This window comes from Corvus hawaiiensis, chromosome 1, assembly GCF_020740725.1.
Source record: "Corvus hawaiiensis isolate bCorHaw1 chromosome 1, bCorHaw1.pri.cur, whole genome shotgun sequence".
In the NCBI taxonomy this organism is placed as follows: Eukaryota; Metazoa; Chordata; class Aves; order Passeriformes; family Corvidae; genus Corvus; species Corvus hawaiiensis.
The window spans coordinates 9,579,946-9,600,476 of record NC_063213.1 but is presented as its reverse complement, the minus strand read 5'-3'; the positions used below and the strand labels follow the sequence as shown (position 1 = coordinate 9,600,476).

Sequence of the window (20,531 nt, the reverse complement as noted above, 5' to 3'; positions counted from 1 at the left end):
ATTTAATACAGAATGTTTTTCAAGACAGTTTCACAGACTTCCCATGGGAGAAATACTTCAACTGAAAGGCTGAAATCCCTGCCATATTTTGTATGATTGTTGTTACTGTCTCGAGTTAATCTGAAGTTACTGTGTTGCAATGTTTTCCACCTACAACTTAGAGGAAAGTTTATCTGGTTTTGCATGAATCAGGAAATTCTCTGACCTCAAGTAACTGTGATAGCCAGGGAATGGGTGCTCTGTTGTAACTTTCAGCTCAGAGTCCCACTGGCTCTGATTCTACATTTGATGAATCGACAGCAGCCTCCAAATAAAGGACTTGGATTGTCTTTAGACCTGTCATTTATCCAGGGGATGACAGTGAAATAAAGGGTAAAAGTGGGTTGGAAATGGAAAGAGAAAGATGGAAATGGATGTTCATGACTCATGAATGGTATTGGTAGCAATGCTGGTTCTTTGTTTTATTTGGTAAATTGTTAATTTGCATGTAAAGTAAGTTGGAATCAGAAGTTTAAAATACTAAGGTGAACCTTCTGAAAAGAGATATCAATCTTCAGAGTTTTAGGCAACCTTGTTCTAGGCCATATTTTTTTATTTAATATGTTTTTTCAAGCTCAGATTATCTGAGTTGTAAAAAATGCTTAATTTCTAATTTTTTTAATAAAAACATTTTTGTTTTGCTTATCTTGTCTCTCACAATGAGACGTTAAAGTTTTTCCATGTATAGTCAGTAGTGCCCAGTGTTTATTTCTGAAGGTACTGTTGCATTCCACTAGATGGTGGTGTGGACTCTATTATCAGAATCCCTTTTTGCTGCCTGTGTGCTTCGTTTCTTGTGCAATAAGGAACTTGTCTGGATGAGAGGCATGTTTGGGAGTGGAGCCTCAAAGTCACCCTGGCTTAAAAGCAGTGAACAACAGGTGTGGTCCTCACTGTGCTCTGCTGTCCCCTTTTCCTCTGAGGCACCGGACAGCCTAAAAGAACTGAGTTTCTAAATGGGGGATTCAATTTGCCAAAATGGTTTTGTAGAGGTATTTAATCATGAGACAAAGGGAAATTTAGAAAATGGTCCATGAAGTGAGAAAACATGAAACTTCTGGAAGATTAAGGTTCTCAGTTCACCAGAAATTTAGCATGCCTCTATCAGCAATTCACCATAGGTGTTTCATGCCTTAGATACCAAATTAGCTCTGATTCTAGAACTCCCTTGAGCTGCTGACACAACTTTTATGAGATTAAGTGCAAAAAGTTGAAATTAATCAGAAGCAGGCAGAAGTGAAATTACAGTTTAGGACATGGAAAAGGGCCTTGATCACCACATTTGAAACATCACTATGCTTTAAGTATTTACTGTTGATTCAAGCATGTGGCTAGAAACTCAGGATACCTAACAATGAAACCCATTATGCACAATAAACACAAAGGTAAAGGGGGGACAGATCAAATTCTCCTAGAAAAAATAACTTAAGGATCAATTTTCCTTTGTTTAAGGCCATGATCAGAAAGTTTGCCAAAACATAGGCCTTGTGATAATACAACTGATGCCCAAAACAGGACAAGTATGTCTAAACTTAGTGGATATATAAGCCCTCACAGGTGCCTGACTCCACATATACCCCCAGGCTGATACTACACGACTGTCAGTTTTGCACAGAGGAAGCAGGACAAGCAGCCTGTAAAAAACCCCAATGGGCTTTGGTTAGACTCCTGGTCTGGATCAAGGACATGGGGAACACCCTTGCCGACAAAGCCAACACTGGTGTGAGACAAGTAAATGCTGATACAATGTCCAAGCAACGTAAAGCAGTTTGTTGTGTTTATATATGTATAAACTAATTTAGATGAGCAAATCATGTTCATTCTGATATTTATACAGTATTTTCATGTTTTGTACTAGACAGATGGAACAGAGATGGTGTAATATCTAAATGATGCATGTCTATCACAATGAAACCTTTAAGAGCACTTGTAAAATTAATATTAACAGCGGTTTTGTACCGCTGTACCTTAGAAGCAATCTTTCTCTTAAAGACTAAAATAAAATGAGAGCTGCAAGGAGACAGTGATGCCTTAGGTTTTATGCTTATAAACAGAGAACTCACAAAAAATAAAGCAGTAAGATCTAAAACACTCTATAAAGCAAAAACAGAAACTAGGGGACATAGGATTTAAACCCACAACCCAAGGATTTAAACTGCGGCTGGAATTAATTCCAAGCCTCCAAGCCACCGCACCATGTAACTGGCTCTCAAAAGGTGGTGGCTGGACACAAGCTAGCAACAAACCAACAGAGGGAAAATTAAATTCCCTGGGACTTTCACACGAGTTCCCTGACAAGCTCTCACAAGCTGCCAAGCTAACAAAAAGAGGAAACACCAAATGAAACCCCCCCGGACTCTTCCAAGTCCCTAAACAAGCTGTAAGAGATCTCTTAACACCCAACACATGTGCCAGCAGAATGCCACCTTTATTCAGTTACTCACGTGCCTCTGTGCTGGATCTGGAGAGTTTTCTGGGCTCTTGGAGCTCCTCTGCCTCCTGGACTGTAGCAACTGCCCCCCCCCCCGGGTGCCAGCAGAGGCGGGGGAAGCTGAGCTGGATCTTTCTGAGTCCCAGAGAATTTTTGGAAGCCTTGTTGTCCCTTCTGGTGGTGCCAAAGAACTGATGCCTTGAGAGGCCTCTTAGAAACAGAGACCAGACAGGAGTAAGGGAATAAGGCAGGTATTTATTTGAAAGGCCTTCAAAGGTGCCCCCTGGGGAGCCAGAGGCCATTGCCAAGATGGACCCCGGGATGGACGGCAGGTCACGAGTTCTTCACACTTTCATAGGTTTGGTTCATTTGCATATCAGGGTTAATTCTCCAATTAAAGCTTCAGTTTAATGATGTAATTCCCCTCAGCCTGCCCCCCTTAGAGGCACTTTGGTTTATACTTTTAGGGCCTAGGATGGTCTGGGTGTCCTTGAAGAGCAGGCCCGGAGAAGCTTTGTTATGTCTACGTAGCACAAGAGAGCAGAAATTAACAGGCTACAAGAAACTTCAGAGTTACACACTAAGCAGTACAGGATTTGAAAAATACAAAAGTTAAAACCTCAGGCATCAACAGGACACTTACAAGAGCAGTAAATATCAGACTGTAATTTAATAGGGTTAAAGTAATATAGACATGGCATTTGTAATTGGAGTGTTTTATATCTGAAACAAATTAACTGACAAACTAGTATTATAAATTCACTCAATGATACATAATATTCTGAAAGATGACAATGACTTTATACTAGAAGATGTTTGCTGTAGCTATAATGAAAAATTACACTTTTTTTTACAGTGGGATGGATTCAGCTATGCAAATACTGTTATTGTAATTTCTTTTTGTGAGCATCTTGTAACATTTCAGAAATCTTTCCATATTCATGCTACTTATAGTGAGCAGAGAAAAATTACAGTGATTTGTAACACTGCTTATAAGGAACGAGTGGTAACAGTAAGAGCATAATAATACAGCAAATAATAATTATAGGACCATAGAATGATCTGGGTTGGAAGAGACCCTAAATATCATCTATTTCCAATCCCCCTGCCATGGGTAGGGACACCTTTGCACTAGACCAGGTTGCTCAAAGCCCCAGCCAACCTGGCCTTGAATACTTCCAGGGATGGGGCACCCACAGCTTCTCTGGACAACCTGTGCCAGTGCCTCACCACCCTGGCAATAAAGAATTTCTTCCCAATATTTAATCTAAACCTGCCCTCTGTCAGTTTAAAGCCATTCCTTCTTGTCCTGTCTCTCCATGCTCTTACAAAAATTCCCTCTCCTCACTTGTAGCCCATTAGGCACTGAGAGGTGCTCTAAAAGTTTTTCCAGAGCCTTCTGTTCTCCAGGCTGAACACACCCAGCTCTCTTAGGCTGTCTCCATAGGAGAGGTGCTCCAGCCCTGTGATCGACTTCATGCTGTAATAACTAAGTTTGTGTCATAAAGCATCATAACAAAGCAAAGCAAATAAAGTTACTGTGTTTTCACAGCTTAAAGCGAGCTGGGTGTGGATCCCTGCAGTCCCCGGCAGTAGCGGGGAGCTCCCGCGGGGCGGCAGTTCAGGACTTCCGTACCGTCGGCAGCGGCTCCAGGGAGTGGCTCTCCCGAACAGCTTTTGCATTCCCTCTGCGCATTTTATTTCCTTATTTTTGCACGAGTTAACAAGGATAATTTTTTTCTCTTCTGTAGTGATTTTTTTTTTTTACTTAATCTCTTAAACTCTAAAATTGATTCATGTTAATATTAATAATTTAAGGGAAATAAGCCTTTTCACGGTCTAATCACACCAGCATTGAGAAGTGACAGTTGCCTCTGAATAAAGGATGGCATGATTGGCAGGATTACCTTCAGGCAAGGGGAGATCTGGAGAAGTGGAATAGTGTGAAACTTCATCTCTCTCCCATGCTGTTCGGATTATTTATCAAAGTATGTGAAGATCAAAAAAAAAAAATCAAGGGAAATGCATGCATGTAAATTATTAACAGCCTGCCTCAGAGGATGAGCAGATTTTGTTCATACTGTATTAACTATAACAAATTTTATTACATATTCGAAGAAAAAGAAATAGGAGTTACAACTCTAACATGGTAGTAGATAATGTGTACAATAACCTCATAAGAAACTATTATCTAGAAAATAACATTGTAAATATAAGAAAATATTGTTAAGAAAGTGTCTGGCGTTCAGGGAACTACTTGTTTATTTTCTATTTATATTGTTGACCCTTATAGGTTAAAATGGAATGCTTGCTCTAGCCCAAACAATGATATTCTGGTATGAGCCATTTGTAACTGAGATCTCTAGTGCAGGCCACCAACAAGAATAAAGACTGGTTCATGAAGCAGTAGCACAAAAGCAAATCTTTATTTGCTGTTGCTCAGCAACCATGTGCGAAAGGCCCATTTTTCATTTTTGCCTTAACTTAACTTGACAGGAAAATGATAATAAATATGAGATTATTATCACAGGGTATAGATTATTTTTGAACAGATGAACAGATATGTCAAAGAGAGGCATGTAATTTGGTACTCTTGAAAGAGAGAAGATTAGAGAAACTGAAAATAGAATTGCAGGTTTATTACTAGCTTGCAGTTCATGCACAGCTCTTGAAAAAACCTAGAAAACATTATTCTGCCTCTCTGGTTTCTCTATGTGGTCCTCTAAAATGAATCACTTGGTGTTATTCAGCCTGTTGTTATCTGTGTCAACTTCTAGTTTCAATACTATGAAAAAAATAATTCTGTGGTTGCTATGCAACAGAAATTAAAAGCTAAAATACGTTTTAGTTTGTTTGCTAAATGGATGCGTGCCCAATGAAATAAACAGTAACCAGGTGACTACTGTAGCATCTAATTAGAAGACTAATCAAGGTATTAATGAAATATTCAGTCTATGAGAGTCATGATAAGTCATCAGTTTGGATCTAAAATGACAAAGATTTTTAATATATGCAGAAATTTTTCAATATAGGCAGACATTAGCACAATGTATAAATGTCAAGTGTTGCACATTTTTATTTGCTTTTACAATTCTACAGGTATGCTGATGTGACTTATTCCAAGCAAACTGTTTCACAGGCTCCTCGCACTTAGCTGAATACCTAACTGGGAAATAAAGTCAGGTCCACAGGATCTGAAACAAGCTGGATTCTTATCTCAAATAAATGTGGCAGAGAATGTGAAAAACCTTAATTTTTAATATGATCTAAATCAGTGAAAGGCAGGGTGATTAACAAAGACTCTATGTTAAAAATTAAAACAGCAGAAGAGGTAAGTGCTACTTTTAAAAGGAGTGAATTTTTACATTTAATACTAAATAAAATCTGAATTATGTCATATTTTTTTAAAATTACGATCCTGAAAAGTCCAGATGTGAGAACTTTTATAGACATCGCAGTTGGTTTTCTGTTTGTTTGCACGGTAAAGCAGCACATGCTGTACTGCTTCTACAGACTGAAAGCAAATTATTTCAGTCATGCACCTCTCTCTTCTGAACAGCCAACAACACAGAGAAATATTATGCTACTGAAAATGCCAAATGGAAAAAATACAAATTAAGCCCTTAACAAGACACTTTGACTGGTTTTGATTTGCAGAAGCGCTCAAACAAATGGAATGGGGATTATCACAGAATTCAAGATCTAACTAATTCCAAACACTGCAAAGAAGAAACAGAAGACATAACTTCCTGATATATTAAAAAAATCCTTAGTTATCAAAGTCTAAATATCATCTGGCTTACACAGTCTCCTATACATTCTGGCACGTAGGCTGTTTAACTCTTGATTGCTTTGGATGAAGAGTGCAAAACACTTATGTTGTTCACCAGGACTGTGAGTAAAGGCAGAGAGGTCAGCAATAGCAACAATAACATTATTGGAGAAAAAAGCCACCAGTGTAATCAAATGGGTGATGTTTTTGTAAACGTCGACATTACCAGAGATCCATGGAAGAAGGAATACTGTGTTGTTAAGCGTGAACATGAATTTAACTGAGCATGGCTTAACCCCCGTTTGGAAGCACTGACACTTTTGAGGTAGGTACAGAAAGGGAACAGTGAGGGGGGAGTGGGTTTGAACCCTGGCAGCTGTCTCTGGGTAACTGATGGGATGCTCCTCCGGGACCAGCCGCGTCTCCAGCCAGCCTGTGTTAGTGCAGGCAGCGGAGGAAGGAGCCTTTCAGCGCGGCCGAAGCTCCCGGGAGCAGCGCAGCCCCTCCGCCCGCGGGGCGCTGGGGGCACAGGCGCTGCTCAGCGATGGGGCTGGGGCACAAATCCTACAAGCGGCTGAGGAAGCGGCGGGGCTCAGCCTGGAGGAGGCTCAAGAGGGGCTTCATCGCTCTCTACAGGTCCCTGAAAGGAGGGTTTAGCCAGGTGGGAGTCGGGCTCTTCTCCCGCGTAGCCAGCGACAGGACAACAGCACGCGCCAGAAGCGGTTCAGGTCGAACATTAGGAGGAGTTTCTTCACAGAAAGGGGGATTGGAATGGGCTGCCCAGGGAGGGGACGGAGGCACACCGTCCCTGAGGGTGTTCAGGAAAGACCGGAAGTGGCACTCAGTGCCATGGTCTAGTTGACCTAGTAGTAGTGTTCGGCCACAGACTGGCCTCAATGATCTTAGAGGCCTTTTCCATCTTTGCTGACTCTGTGATTCTGTGAGTTTTGAACGCCGTCCCGTGTTCCCGGTGAGTTCCGGGGCCGCCTTTCCCCCACGCCGCCCTCAGCGGTGCCGGGCGCGGGAAAGGGTGGGGCGGTGGTCGAGGTCTCGCGAGACGAGACGGGAGTTCCGCGGCGCGCGCTCAACATCGGCCGCGGGACGATTCGAAAAGTGGCGGGTGAGCGACGGACTGGGAGCGGGGCTGGGGTGTCCCGGGCTGTCCCCGGGTGTCCCTTTCGAGCGGCTCCCGGGGTCGGTGTCTCCTCTGGCGGTGCTGCTGTGCGCCGCGGGCTCTTCTCCTACGCGCGAGTCTGCCGGCTTCGTTCCGCTCCGCTGAGGCGGCGCCGCGGTGCTGTGAGTGCATCCTGCGGATCCAGGAGGGCTCGGCCGCTCTCAGGGAGCCCGAAGGTAAGCGTCCCGTCCGGCTTCCCGCTGCGGGGCCTGGCGGGATCCCCCGGGTGACTCGGGACGGGCCCAAGAGCCGCCCCCGCCCCGTTCCGTGTTGTGGCTTCACACACACGAAAGGCTGTGTAAGCCACTTTCCCAACTGGAAAAGCATGTCAGGAGACACCTAGGGTGGAGGAATGTTTACGTGAGCTAATGGCCTTGGTGGCCTTGCCCATTTCCCATAGTTTTCACTTGAAAGTAGAGAAAAGGAGACACCATTTTACTATCCCTCCGTGCTTCTTATGCAAATAAATACTGTTGTCGGGAATGATGGCCGGCTTAAATAGTGGGTGTGTGCTGGAGAATGCACTGTGCTTTTTAAAAATCAAAGTACCCATTAAAAATGTATTCTGCAAAAGAAACTAGAAAGAAATCAAGCCCTGTAGCCTACTGGTGTTGTGAATCTAAATGCTGACTCAGATAACTGTAAAATATGTTGGAGGGAAAAACTTCTTTAGCTGTGGAATGCATGTATAACTAATGTAACATATAACATACATATATATATAAATGCTATGTATGTAGCTGATATATGGCTACAACTGAGACCAAAATGATCTTGTTTTGATATACAGTGCCTTCTCTAATGTTATGGTTTCTCTATAAATTAGGGAAAACAATTCCACGATGAAACACGAAGCATTTTTGCAAGTTGTGTCTAAAGAGTCAATTGAAGACTTCCTGCATTACACTCAGAATGCTGTAAGTGAGCCAATGTATATATATATATATATCACTTACGGAGTCATAAGTCTCTTATGGGTGCAGTAGTGTGACAAAGGGACAGAAACTATTTGTCTGGTACTTGCAGATGTGTGGGAATAATTGCTGTAGAAAATAAGTTCAAATGGCACTTGAAGGAATATAGGCTGAAAATGTTGTGGAATCTGAAATATGAATATTTATAAACCAGCTAATTTTTTGTCATTTGGTTGTTCTGCATACAGCTTACTTTAAAAAAATAAATTATTAGTACTGTGGTAGTACTAAAAAAATACTAACTTGATGAAGTATTGTATTTTTTAATTTCAACTTAAGGAAGTTTATTGGTATATAATGAATATGAGTTGATGTACAAACATAGCAGAGTTGTGTTTCACTAGTGTTCATTCATTTGATAGTTTGGCCTGTCTACTTGTTCTTTGGTCTACATTTAATTTTACTTGAATTGTTATTTCTGTCACTGCTTTAGAGAAAGGGTAGATTGCTCTCTGTAAATGGTATTGTCAAGTTAGTTTCTTACGCTTTCTAATGGGTATTTTCCTAATGTTACCTGGATCAGGATAAAGAAGTTGACCTCAATTGACCTCTAGGTGCACAAAGGCATGAACTGATTTAATGTAGCAACTGTATTAAACCCACAATCATGTTTTGTATAATAAGCTTAAAAAAGTTTGTCTCCCAAACATCACTGAATCTTTCCCCAAGAAATTTGCTATTTCTTTCGTTTGTGTTCTTGTATGTAGTTATAGATAACAACTTCATTACCAGATTGCCTCTGCTTAAAATCTCCTTCCCATTTTTACCTAAATCTAAACATTTTAACAAAAATTTATTCACTTTAGTTTTCACTTGCAGTGTTTCCTTTTCAGTTGATTTGGTTGTGTTCATTCTGCCATCTGCATTCAATAATTTATTTTAACTGCCGTGGGCTATTTGGATTAAAAGTTTTTTCATCCTTTTATTTTTCATCACCAATGCATAGGAGTTCTTGTCCAACAATTTTCAGCTGTTGCCAGTATCTCTGGAAACTATGTCACCAGCTACAATGAGTATATTGGTTAAAATTGTCTTCATGCCTTTGTAGCATAAAGGAACATGAATATCCAGATGAATTTTAGACTATCCAAGAGACTCGAGTTATTTTATTAATTTCCTTTTGAAACCTTCAGTGATGGAGGATGTGTGACCTTGTCTTGTCTTAGTATGAGGATCCTCCTTTTAGGATCTCCCTTGAAAAATTCTAGACTGGTTTTCTGGAGGAGGCTGTGGTCAAATAAATTGTCATTAAAGCCTCACTGCTTTCCTTAGTTTTTGTATTATATTTGCTACTTATTTGGTGCTCTAGCCTTAAAATTTGCCTTTTAAACATTTTTGAAAGTTCTGGTTTTAGCATTGCTGTTTCTTTCAGTGTCTGTTTTCTACACACACCCCCACCCCCCTTACTTCCCCCTTGAATTTTTCTTTTCCTTCCTCTCAATGTTTAGGTTCATCTGTGTCTTCTAAAATTCCAGGGGTTTGCTAATTTTCCTTCAAGGTTTCTCGTGGGCTTTTCATTTTTATTCTTCATAATCTTTTAAAAATGTCATATTATGGTGCTGTTCATTGAGATCTTCAACAGGTGCTGTTAATTTTTTCCACTAGATCCCATTCCAATTCAAGAAAAGACGTAATTTCTTAGACAGAAAAATAGGAATCACAGATATGATTATCATTCACTGTCATCCTTTGCCTTTATAGGTTTTGGAATAATTCTATCTCATATCATCCCAAAGAAAGATCCAAAAGCTCTGGTCCTATTATGAATTCATTCTTTCTGTTCAAAACAGTACAATCTTAATATCCTGTCTTTTGGGTTTGTTTGAAGCAGAGGGCTGCAGAGTTCTCTGTGAAGCCTTTGGTTTATTGTATTTGTTTTCAGCTGTAGAATAGAATGGAAATTCTCTTATAAATATGTAACAGGATCTTTCTTCTCATACCCTTCTGGGAACTTCCTAATACTTGTTGCTGCTTCTTTCATTCTTTTCTGGTTTTTTCTTCAACTTTTTCTTTTCGATGCCTTGCAGTGTAGCTGCAAACTAAAAATATATTTATTTCAATATCATGGACATTCTCTCTCTTTCCTCTGAAGTGTTTTTGATCCAGTAAACCTTCACTTCAGTATTGCAAATTACATCTCAGAAATTATCTCATCTTCTCTCTGCATATTCCCTTTCCTAGCAGGCTGCCTACCCTTCTTTGATGCTACCAGACTCCCTGTGTCTCTGAGGTAAATTCTTCTAGCCAAGTTCTTCTGAGGAAATCGTTCAGATCAGTCTTGGGGTGCAGTCTCTACTGGAGACTGATGGTGGCTTCCCTGTTAGCAGGGCTTCAGCAGGAGGTGTGGGGTTAACATGCTCAGGAGCTGGGTTTGATGGGGGGCTTTAAAACAGTGCAGTGTGCTGAGGTCTGGTGTGTGAGATCCCAGATTAGTGCTGTCCCTATGGCTGTACTGACTGTTACATTTCCAGTCCTTGCCTAAGGATTTTCTTTCCACAGCCATCATCAATCGATGTTTAAGATAGCAAAGATATGATCAGGGACTTAAATTCTGTGCAGTTTTGAGCTTCATAGCTAAGGGTATGGAATTGTCTTCATTGCTGTCAAGGGCTAAAGACTTTTGTCTTAAAAGTAGCAGTCTTGCTTCATGATAAAGAGTTAAGTAGCAGGAATTTCTTATGCTATTTAAAAAAAGTATAACTTCTAGAAGGTATTTTACCTCTATGACTGCAGAGGAATGTAAGTTAATGATTAATGTAAAAACCCCCATTAATTGTAGAAAATATGATGAAATACAAGCCACTTCACTGATGTGGAATTATGTGGTATCTTCTGACCATTTATAGAAAAATACATTTGATCATTTTGACTTGAATGAGCTGCTTCAAGAATTGCCAAGGAAGCAAAAAGAAGTGCTATGGCAGAGACTGACACAGCTATTGCGAGAGAGCTTGATGGAGAACCCTGTGGAAACATGGCACAGGACTGGAGATGATAAATGTGATGGTGACATGGAACTTGAGATAGCTCCAGAAATGGTAAGAATCTTGTAAAATGAAAAGGTGATGAATGCTTCATGATTTTTGGGAAATAAAATAGAATATTTTGGTAACAGCTGAAAACATGCAAGAGTTATCAAATAAGATCAGTTCCAAATATCACCTTCCTGCCCATTTTTTAAAGGACTTAATTTATGCTTGGGTTTATCTGGTCTATACTATAAAAGACTAGATCTGCTGATAATTTTAGGTATGGAAGATGTGAGTTAGTTTTCTCAGTAGTGTTGGAGGGGCTGCTTGTATGTCTTTATTTCAGTAAGTGAATGTTAATATTGCAGATGTGAAGTATCTGGCATACAGTATAAGAAATTCACTACCTGATTTGTGATGTCATTTTATTGAACGAAGATCCTGAAATCTAGATTTGACTGCCCCTCCCACAAATGTAGAATATATCGAGTTTTTCTGACTCAGACCCTCATATACTGCCTTCTGTGCTGTAGTCTATGTGGCCTTGAGAATACTGGGGGAAAAAGTTATTTAATTTTGGAGGCAGAAAAGAAATACAGTGGAGAAACCACTGGAGAAACCTAGAGGCTTGTAGAAAAATCAGTCATCCATTCAGAGGCCTGTAGAATCACACACTTGGAGAGAAAGTCACCAGATGTAAACATTTCTGAGTTGCACAAGACCCTGCTAGTTAGGGGCTTTTCAGCTCTGAAATGGATGTGTGTTTGAGTGGGTGCTTTGTTGCAGATGAGGATTTTAGTGCAGGAATGGATGCACATGTACAGTCACAGAGTTTATCTACTAGCTGGAGCTGAAAACTCTTTCCAAACTTTTTGAAAAGATGTACTTTAAAAATCTATGCTTTTGCCTCTTATTTGGTAGGTTTTGGGTGCCAGTATGCTCCTTTTTCAAAGGGGAAGCATAATAACAATTCAGCTTTGCTCTCTGTTGCTAAGGTTTATTTCTTGTTGGAATTATTTTCTGAGTCCAAAATAAACTGCAGGAGTGTTTCCTCAACATTGCTTTCTTTCAGAAACAAAGTGTAGCAGTGATCCAAGGAGTGGCAGCTGTTGTTACTGCTTCCATACCTGCAGTGGATGAAAATGTAAACTACAAAGCTCTTGTAGAATGCGCTTTTATACTAAATCGTGAGTACTTCTCTGTACAGAACACAGCATTTTACAGAGACTGTTTCTTTGATCTGACTGAAATCCAGCTGGCCTATGAAACAGAATTCACAGGAGAAAAGTTGGTACTGGTTTAAGTTCATATTTATGAGACAAAATTAAGGGAGTGTTTGCTTAAAAATCAGCTGCACAATTTAGAAGTTGGAATGTAAATGATTTTCTTTCTCCCAGCTGTTCACCCAATGGAATATAACTTTGATTATCCAGTGACACATTACTTTTAAGGGAAACTCAGTATTTCATTGTTACTGATCCAAAAACTTGGGCAAAACCTTAGAGTTGCCTAAATACTGCAGTAGGCATAAGTCATGAAGGTGTGTAGATGTGGCAGGAGCTAGCTGACACTGTGAGGTATAGTTAGTGTGCTAACAGACTACTGTTTCACAGGAATGACTTGGTTCATTGCAGTAAATAATTATTTAATTACTCTTGTAGGTATTCTTCCTGCATTACCTGCATCTGAAAAAATCCTACAGGATGCTATCCAACGTATTTGTGAAATGTGGTGGGAGAAGGGGCTGGAAAGGAAGGAGCAGCTGGGGAAGCCTCTGTTTGTCATTCTGATGAGAAAAAGCCTGAATAAAGCTGCTACGGTATGCTGGGGCTATATTGACTTTCAGGTTATACTGAATATTTCCACAAAGATAATCCCTACAATAAAACACTGCCTTCTCTAGAACAAATTTTAAAGATTTTTGGCATCAGTTTCACAAATGAACTGGATTTTTTTCTTTTGCATTCCTTTTAATCTTTTCACTCTTTTGTCCAGTCCAATGGCCAAGGTTTTTATAGAAATTAACTCTTTTTGTCAGTTCAGATTGGAAGTACTATGTTCAGCTATGCATAGAGACAACTTTTGTGGGAAGCTTCATCTTCCTTTGCTCTTTATTTGTCTACAAATAATTTTTCTTTTCTATTTGTCTGAAATTCTTTTTTCAAGATGTGTGAGCTACTTGTAGTATTGTGATACACATCTTTTGCACTAACAAAATAGATGTATCCTTATTTCTTTCTTCTGTTTTTCCCTGTTAACTGCATGTATTGTATGGAGTTTAAAAAGTGGAATGGTGTGGTTTTAATGTATTTTGCATGAAATGGCAACTTTTTTTCTGTACTTGAGCATGTCTTCATTTGTTGGAAGTCAGAATTTCTGTAGTTATGTGTATTTTTTTTCCCAGTAATGTGATGAAATTAATGTTCATAATTTCACAACCTAAAAATCTGTCTGTAACAATTAATTTCAAATTCATTATTTAAAATCCTTTCAATGCCTCTTTGTATTAAAACCATGCCTACTCCACTCTAATCTGGGCTTTCTCTTTCCTGTCAGGGTGCAGATATAGTTCGTGTATGGAATCTACATCAGACATTACTTTGTTTTGATTATGATTCAGAGGAGAGTAATGAAGTCAAAGACTTGTTACTTCAGTGTTTTATGAGTGTAAAATACATTAACAAAGAAGAGGTAAGTCAACTTTTATCTTACTGTGGTTTTGTGCCAGTTAGCTTTGGTCGTTTTTAATGGTTTTACAGTACAGCGGGTAGCAACATGAGACACATCAGCTCTGACTCCAAGCTATAAATGGTTGATTTTCTGTTTCATTTGGAAAAACTTGTTTCTATTCCAGCCTGAAGTGTGAAAGTCTATGTCTAAATCTTCTGTCCAGTTCTTGTATCTCGAGGCAATAAGAATCAAGTGCTTTGCTTCCATTGCATTTCCCTTGATACTTAAAATCATTCCATGGTGTAATTCTCTTCTTTTATAGCAGTTTTTCTTTTATTGAAGACAAGTAACTGTAGCAAAATAATTTTCTTTCTAAATGACTCCATTTAGAAGATTGCATTGCCATATTTTGTTTTAAAAGCATAAAAAGAAACCAACTTCACAGAAAAATGGGAATTATTTTATTTAACTACGTATCTTTCTCTTAGTGAACAGTTGCTGTTTTGTTGTTTTTAGATTGTGCCTGCGCACCAGGCTAGTGGTGTCCAAGCCTGTTTTCTGGTTAAGTGACCAGACCACCTGACTTTGTCTCTGAAGTTCTGACTCCTCCCTGCATCTAAAATAGATATATTCCTTTTCCTATGGAATATATGAACTTCTGTCATAAAATGAGCTCTGAGATTGCTGCATTAATATGGCATTAATATGAGGATATGGCATCTTGAAAAAGGAGATAGCAAAGGACTTAGGTGAAATGTTTGATAGAGCAGGGTTTGGATACCTGCCACAAAGTTGGTGGGTTTTTTGTTACTTACATATCATATTTTAAGCTATTTTAGTTTTGACTAAAATTGGGATGTACTAAGACAATAGGAGAGTTGGGAATGGAAACAGAGAAAATATGGGTGGAAAGAGGAAAGACAGGTAAGACTATATTGACAGAGTTTACAGTTAGTTTTGTGTCCTTGGTGTATTTCATTTTAGGTAATTTTTTGCCCTCTGAAAAAAGTGTGTACTTGTGTGTGTTCTTTGTCCCAGTACTTAAAATGCATTAGCTATATTTGATTCTATATGTTTTTTTCTTCTGTTATATTCAAATCCACTGTATCATTTTAATATTTTGTCTTCATATAGGCACAGTAAATAATTGGTAATTATATATGTAAAATACAACTGCTATCTAGGTTTCAGAAGCAAATTCTTGTAGTTATTTTTTTCTTCCAAGTTGTGTGAGACTTAGTACAACATGTTAATTACTACACAGCTTTTCTAAAGGAAGAATCTTTGAGTGAAACACAGGCTTCAGTATATAAGTTGTGGTTTTGTTATGTGGGTTTTTGTTTGGTTGGTTTTTGTTTTGTTTTTTTTGTTTGGTTTTTTTTGTTTTGATTTTTTTAAATATGAGGGAAAAAAAGCAGTGGCAGTCAGACTTGGTAATGAATATTTTTCCTGCCATATTAAAACTCATCCCCTTTGCTCTACAAGAATGTGCGAAGTGTGGCCAAATTTGCACATTCGCTTCTCTGCCCAGGATTTTTCTCTTTGCTCTCCCAGTGATTTCTGATTCTTGACATTTTGTCACGTTTGCATTTTCATAGGTCTGTCTCTTTCTAGGTGGATATAGAGAGTACCTTACTGCACTCTCTGCTGTGTCATCTGATCATTAGTGGTTTAAATCCTTTCTGGATTCTTCACTTTCTGGCTGGAAGGATTGACTGAAAGTAGCAGCTCCCAGCTGTTGCCTAAGGGCTCAGCCTGGCCAGTGGTGGGTCTGCCTTGGAGCCCTCTGGCATCGGCTCTAATGGACACGGGGAAAGTTTCTGGCAGCTTCTCACAGAAACAACCTCTGCTGGCCTCCACTACCAAAACCTTGCCATGCCAGCCCAATACACAAGTGATGTTACATTCTGGAGGATAAGAGTTCAAAATAAAAGGAGAACCATAACCCATTCTGGAAAGATCCCAGGACAGGGTTCAGTTAAATTAAGTGTCTGAAATAAATTTAGACATGTGTGCAGGAGCATAATCATTACAGGTCCTGGGAAGGACTTGATTGCTTGAGTGAATGACCCATGCTACATTAAATGACCTAAGTTGCCTCAGACACCCGTGTGGGGCTGGCACGTAAAACACTGTCATAGATCTCTGCCTTCTGGAAAACCATCTGGGCATGTAAAATTGTGCTGTGCTTATGGTGTGTGCTGTATTAACCCTAGTCAGCAGAGTCAACAGAACAATTCAGCTCCATCAAACAGTAACTAAACAGCTGATCACATGCATCACTCTTCAGACAATTAGCATTTTAGGGACTTAAACATCCAAATTCACTTGTCTCAGTTTGTGAACAGAAATCCAGCTTCAATATATGACTTTCCAGGACGTATCTGGAATGGTAACCAGCTTGGATGTTCCTAGCTCTGCAGACAGGAGATTCAAAGTGTTCAAAGCATTTTCCTTTGCAAAGCACAGCACTTCTGCTGCAAGTCCTTTTGTTTGGGATTTGCATGCTGTGGGAGTTCAGTTGCAGTGATAACACACCTCATGTGTGTTCTCTAATTTCCCTTCCTGGCTCATTTCACTAATTGGTAGATTGTAGCAACAAGAAACCAACCAACACTCCCCCAGTATCTCTGCTGGACTTCTTCTTGCATCCTGTGTTGCTTCTAAAATGCTTGTAGTAATACCAAATATCACCGTGTTATATGAATTGCTTTGATACGAAACTGAGCTTCTGTATATCAGGCCTAATACTCCCTTTAGTGCCTGCAGACTTGTCCTACAGTTCCTAAGAAAAGTATTCCTAGTTCTTTAGAGTACATATTCCAGAGCATAGCATCATAGCAGCTTCAGCTGCTATAACTCCAGGTTCCAATGATCCTGTGTTGTCATGGGCTAGCATTCCTCTTTTCCTTTCCAAAGTATAATGTTCAAGCAGTAATACCATGGGTTGATTGAAGGAGGTGGCTGCTTTTTCCTAGTGAGGTTGTTTTTCAGACAGATTAACTGTCTGCAATGGTTCATCATATGCAAGGCTGAAGGAAGGGAAGGGTCAGGAATGCAGTGTATCAGTTCTAAATCAGATTAAACTGATAGAGAATTGCACATTTATACCTCATTGCTAGATCAGGGAGTTCAGTGTTTCTGCCTTCCCAGGCTGTGCTATTCAACACAGAGTAGTATTTCTCAGAGGCTTTTTATCAGGCTGCATTAGTGAAGTGATCCTCTGACTTTTGTGATTTATGAAAACATTCTTGTTCAGATGGGGTTTCCAGTCCAACAGCTGCAGAGCCTGCAGAGCATGTTACTGTGGTAGGTCTGTTGTATTCTCTTTCCTTGCTAACCTTCTGTGTATGTATAGAACAAAGCCACGTGCTCTGTGTCCACAGGCACAGGAGTACCAGACACCCAACATTCTGATACTGCATTAATCCCAAAAATGACAAGTTCACAGTCTTATTCACCTATCACCAGTTTACCTGTCATGATAATGAGAATGTTGATACCAGTAATTATTTCAGATCCATTACTCACAAGCAGCAGATTAAGTTAGAGGCACTTATCATAATTTTCAGGAGTAGGCTCAATCTTTTGATACCCAAGGCTAAAAGGAATTGGTTGAAATCTATTTTTTGGCTTTTTATCATCTGTCTTGCTTCTGGGGTTGTAGCAGATGAGGTGAGTTCAAGTTTTTCCTCATCCTTGCCTTGTTGAGGGAAGAGCTGTAGGTTAAGACTCCCTTGACCTTTTGTTTTGTCAGGGATGTTGATGTGTGATGTGCCAAGTGGGACTCCTGGATATTTCTATTAGGCCACCAAAGTTGGAGATAGAGGCAACTCTCGTTGACAACAGGAAGGATTCCATTGTAGACAAGAATCTTGATGCTGTATTTAGCCTTTAGGTCTTGATTTTTATGAGCTTCTGAATTACTTCTTCACTCAAAGGCATTTCAGCTATCAATTGCACTACAGGGCAGTTTCCAACTACGTGCTTCCTTCTCCCTCCCCTACTCTGTGAGATTCCAACTCCAAGTGTGACTGGTGTTCTATTTTCTCTGTTTTGTCTTTGTCTTAGGTGTGAACACAACTCTTGGTCCAACTCTCAATGGAATTGCCTCTGAACCTCTGCTAATTGTTCAGTGACCCTTTTGCACTTCTGCCAGTGTGTTCTTTACTATGGCACTTCCTTTATTAATTTTCCTAATTTATTTTTGGCTAGAAAGCTGACAGATACAAAGGACTCTTACAACTGGCTGACTCACCCTTAAGTATGATCAAACATTTTTAAGTCTTAGAAGCTGGATGCCACTACTTCATCTGTAAGCTAAGTCAGAGTGAGGCTGCCTCTACAGATACTGTATAAGGCTCCAATTCCTTGGGCAGATCTTGCTGATTCTGGAAGACCATTGGCTTATTTCCTTCATCCACAGCCTTCCACTGCCTTTTATTGCAAAATTCTATTGCTCATCAGATTTGTCATCATTGTTCCTGACTTGCTAAGATGGAAGAAAACTAATTTGGGAAAAATAATGTTTCTGCTTTCATGAATGAAAGCAGCTCCAGGAGGTTTGCAATATGACCTTTCATGTGGCAAGAGGAAAGGAATTGTCCTTGCTGATCAGAACATTTAATTTCCTCAGTGGCCCAGCTGTTCTCTGTGGCTTTGTTAAAAATGTTCCTGTGTCCAGTGCTGGTAGTGTTTTATTTATACCTTCACCGTCGTTCCAGCATTGTCTTGGAATGATATTGCACTTGGCAGAGCTCAGTGATCTGGCTTTGATGAGGGTGCTGAGTTGCACAGTCTGTTACCATTCTGGAACACTGCTTCAAGTTACACCAAAACAGAATGGACACTGAAGGAATGGAGGCAGATATGTGATCACATGTTCATTTGTTCTGTGTTTTTTCTACAGTATGAATAAAAGTAATGCTTGAATTCTGCTTAATAATTAAGAATCTTAAATTTTTTTTCTGTTTCACCTATGCATTTTAAAATTGAAGATGTAGTTTCCTTTGTACTGACTGATTTTTGAGGTACCTCTTAAATTGGATATTCTTCTGAGGTTTGATTTCCCTTTGTTTTTTTCCTCTTTTCCCCTCCCCACAGGGAAGAAGATTCCTGAGTTTTTTGTTCAGCTGGAATGTAAACTTCATTAAAATGATACATGGAACTGTTAAAAACCAATTACAGTTCTTTCCAAGGTATGCATCCTAGTTAGAGTACTTAATTAGGAAGAGCTTGTCCAAAATCTTGTTTGTCTCGCTCTCTAAAAATACCTCGTGTATTGAAATAATATACCAGGACCCAGAAACCCTCAAATCTTCTGAATATAACTGCTGCATTGTTTCAGCAACTTCATTTAATAGTTGCTCTGATGTGCCTGGGCATACAATTGTAGGAGTAGTAAATGTTTATTTGCCATTAGCTAAAGCAAATGACTTCGATAGAAATTTGCAGTGCTTGTGTGAGGGTTGCGGGTCCATTTCTTCTTTTGTAGGGTGCTTCTGTTTTTTCCTATGAGCAACCTCTAAATTAATTAGATAGGATTCTATGTACAGACATTCTAATAAGAGGTGACTTGCAGGATCAATCGTAGCCTGAGAACTTGGCTGACGGATGAAAACGTGGAGACTTTTTTTCTTTGATTATTCAGTGAAATATTGCAGAAGTGATTCTTTGCGTTAAAATCAGAGGCTTTCTAATGCTTTCAGGTAAAATAATGTATACCTGTACATCTCTATAAAGAATTTAAGGCATTCATCATGACATAAATGATAAAGTATCTCTGTGAATGTTTTGACTTTCCCACCTTAAGAGATATTTCAAGTACCATGTAATAGCGCTTGCATTCATTAATTAAGAGTTTAAGGTGGTAGTTATGGGTGTGCACTTGAAAAAGAGAATTTCTTCTTCTAAAAATCATGATGATGCACAGAATTAAGAACAAAATTGGTATGTGTAAAAATCTTCACGTTTCACCTTCATGAACTGTACATAGATATGGTTAATATGCTTTCTTGACAGTGTTTCTTCCTATATGTTAATACAGATCCTTGATAGAATACATTTCAGAAGTTTACTTCAGGGCCTGGAAGAAGGTGTCAGGAGAATTCATAGAGGTAACACTATGCTTGAAATTTCATTTGGATAGTTTTGAGTTTCAAGGTGGGAAAGACTCATGACTTTCCACCTCAGAGAGGGGCCTTAACCAAGCCTTAAAGAATTATTTCCCTAAGGAAAGGGCCTCTTCAGCATTGTCAAGGAGTACCAATATGTCATGCTTTGAATGTTTTCCCACTGAGATCAGCTTAGCTGCAGTTAAACACCTTTAATTCTGCTGCTGAAATATTGGTTCACACAACTATGCATATACACAGTGTTTTTCATAAACACACCAGTTAGATGAATTATTGAAGCTTTTATTCAGTATGTGCAAGTCTGTATAGTTGATAGCTCAAGTATTTATCTAGTTTTTGTGGATTTCCATGGAAGTGATTAAAGGCAT

The 20,531-nt window shown here is 39.4% G+C and overlaps 1 protein-coding gene across 5 annotated transcripts in view; it reads left to right on the top strand.

The window, feature by feature from the left end:
• The first annotated feature begins 5,987 nt into the window (after positions 1–5,987).
• The window catches only part of NCAPG2 (non-SMC condensin II complex subunit G2), a 47,250-nt gene continuing 32,706 nt past the window's right edge, over positions 5,988–20,531 (top strand). Inside the window, exons 1-8 of one of the 5 annotated variants that reach the window (XM_048327555.1) lie at positions 5,988–7,212; positions 8,243–8,333; positions 11,237–11,428; positions 12,432–12,546; positions 13,021–13,178; positions 13,916–14,050; positions 19,133–19,227; positions 20,076–20,145. In XM_048327555.1, coding sequence (XP_048183512.1) covers positions 8,259–8,333; positions 11,237–11,428; positions 12,432–12,546; positions 13,021–13,178; positions 13,916–14,050; positions 19,133–19,227; positions 20,076–20,145 — 840 coding nt within the window. In that variant the 5' untranslated portion in view covers positions 5,988–7,212; positions 8,243–8,258. Of the gene's footprint in view, positions 7,593–8,242; positions 8,334–10,571; positions 10,621–11,236; positions 11,429–12,431; positions 12,547–13,020; positions 13,179–13,915; positions 14,051–19,132; positions 19,228–20,075; positions 20,146–20,531 lie in introns of those variants that run through there. The other 4 variants (XM_048327634.1, XM_048327466.1, XM_048327728.1 and 1 more) reach the window with 4 other exon arrangements.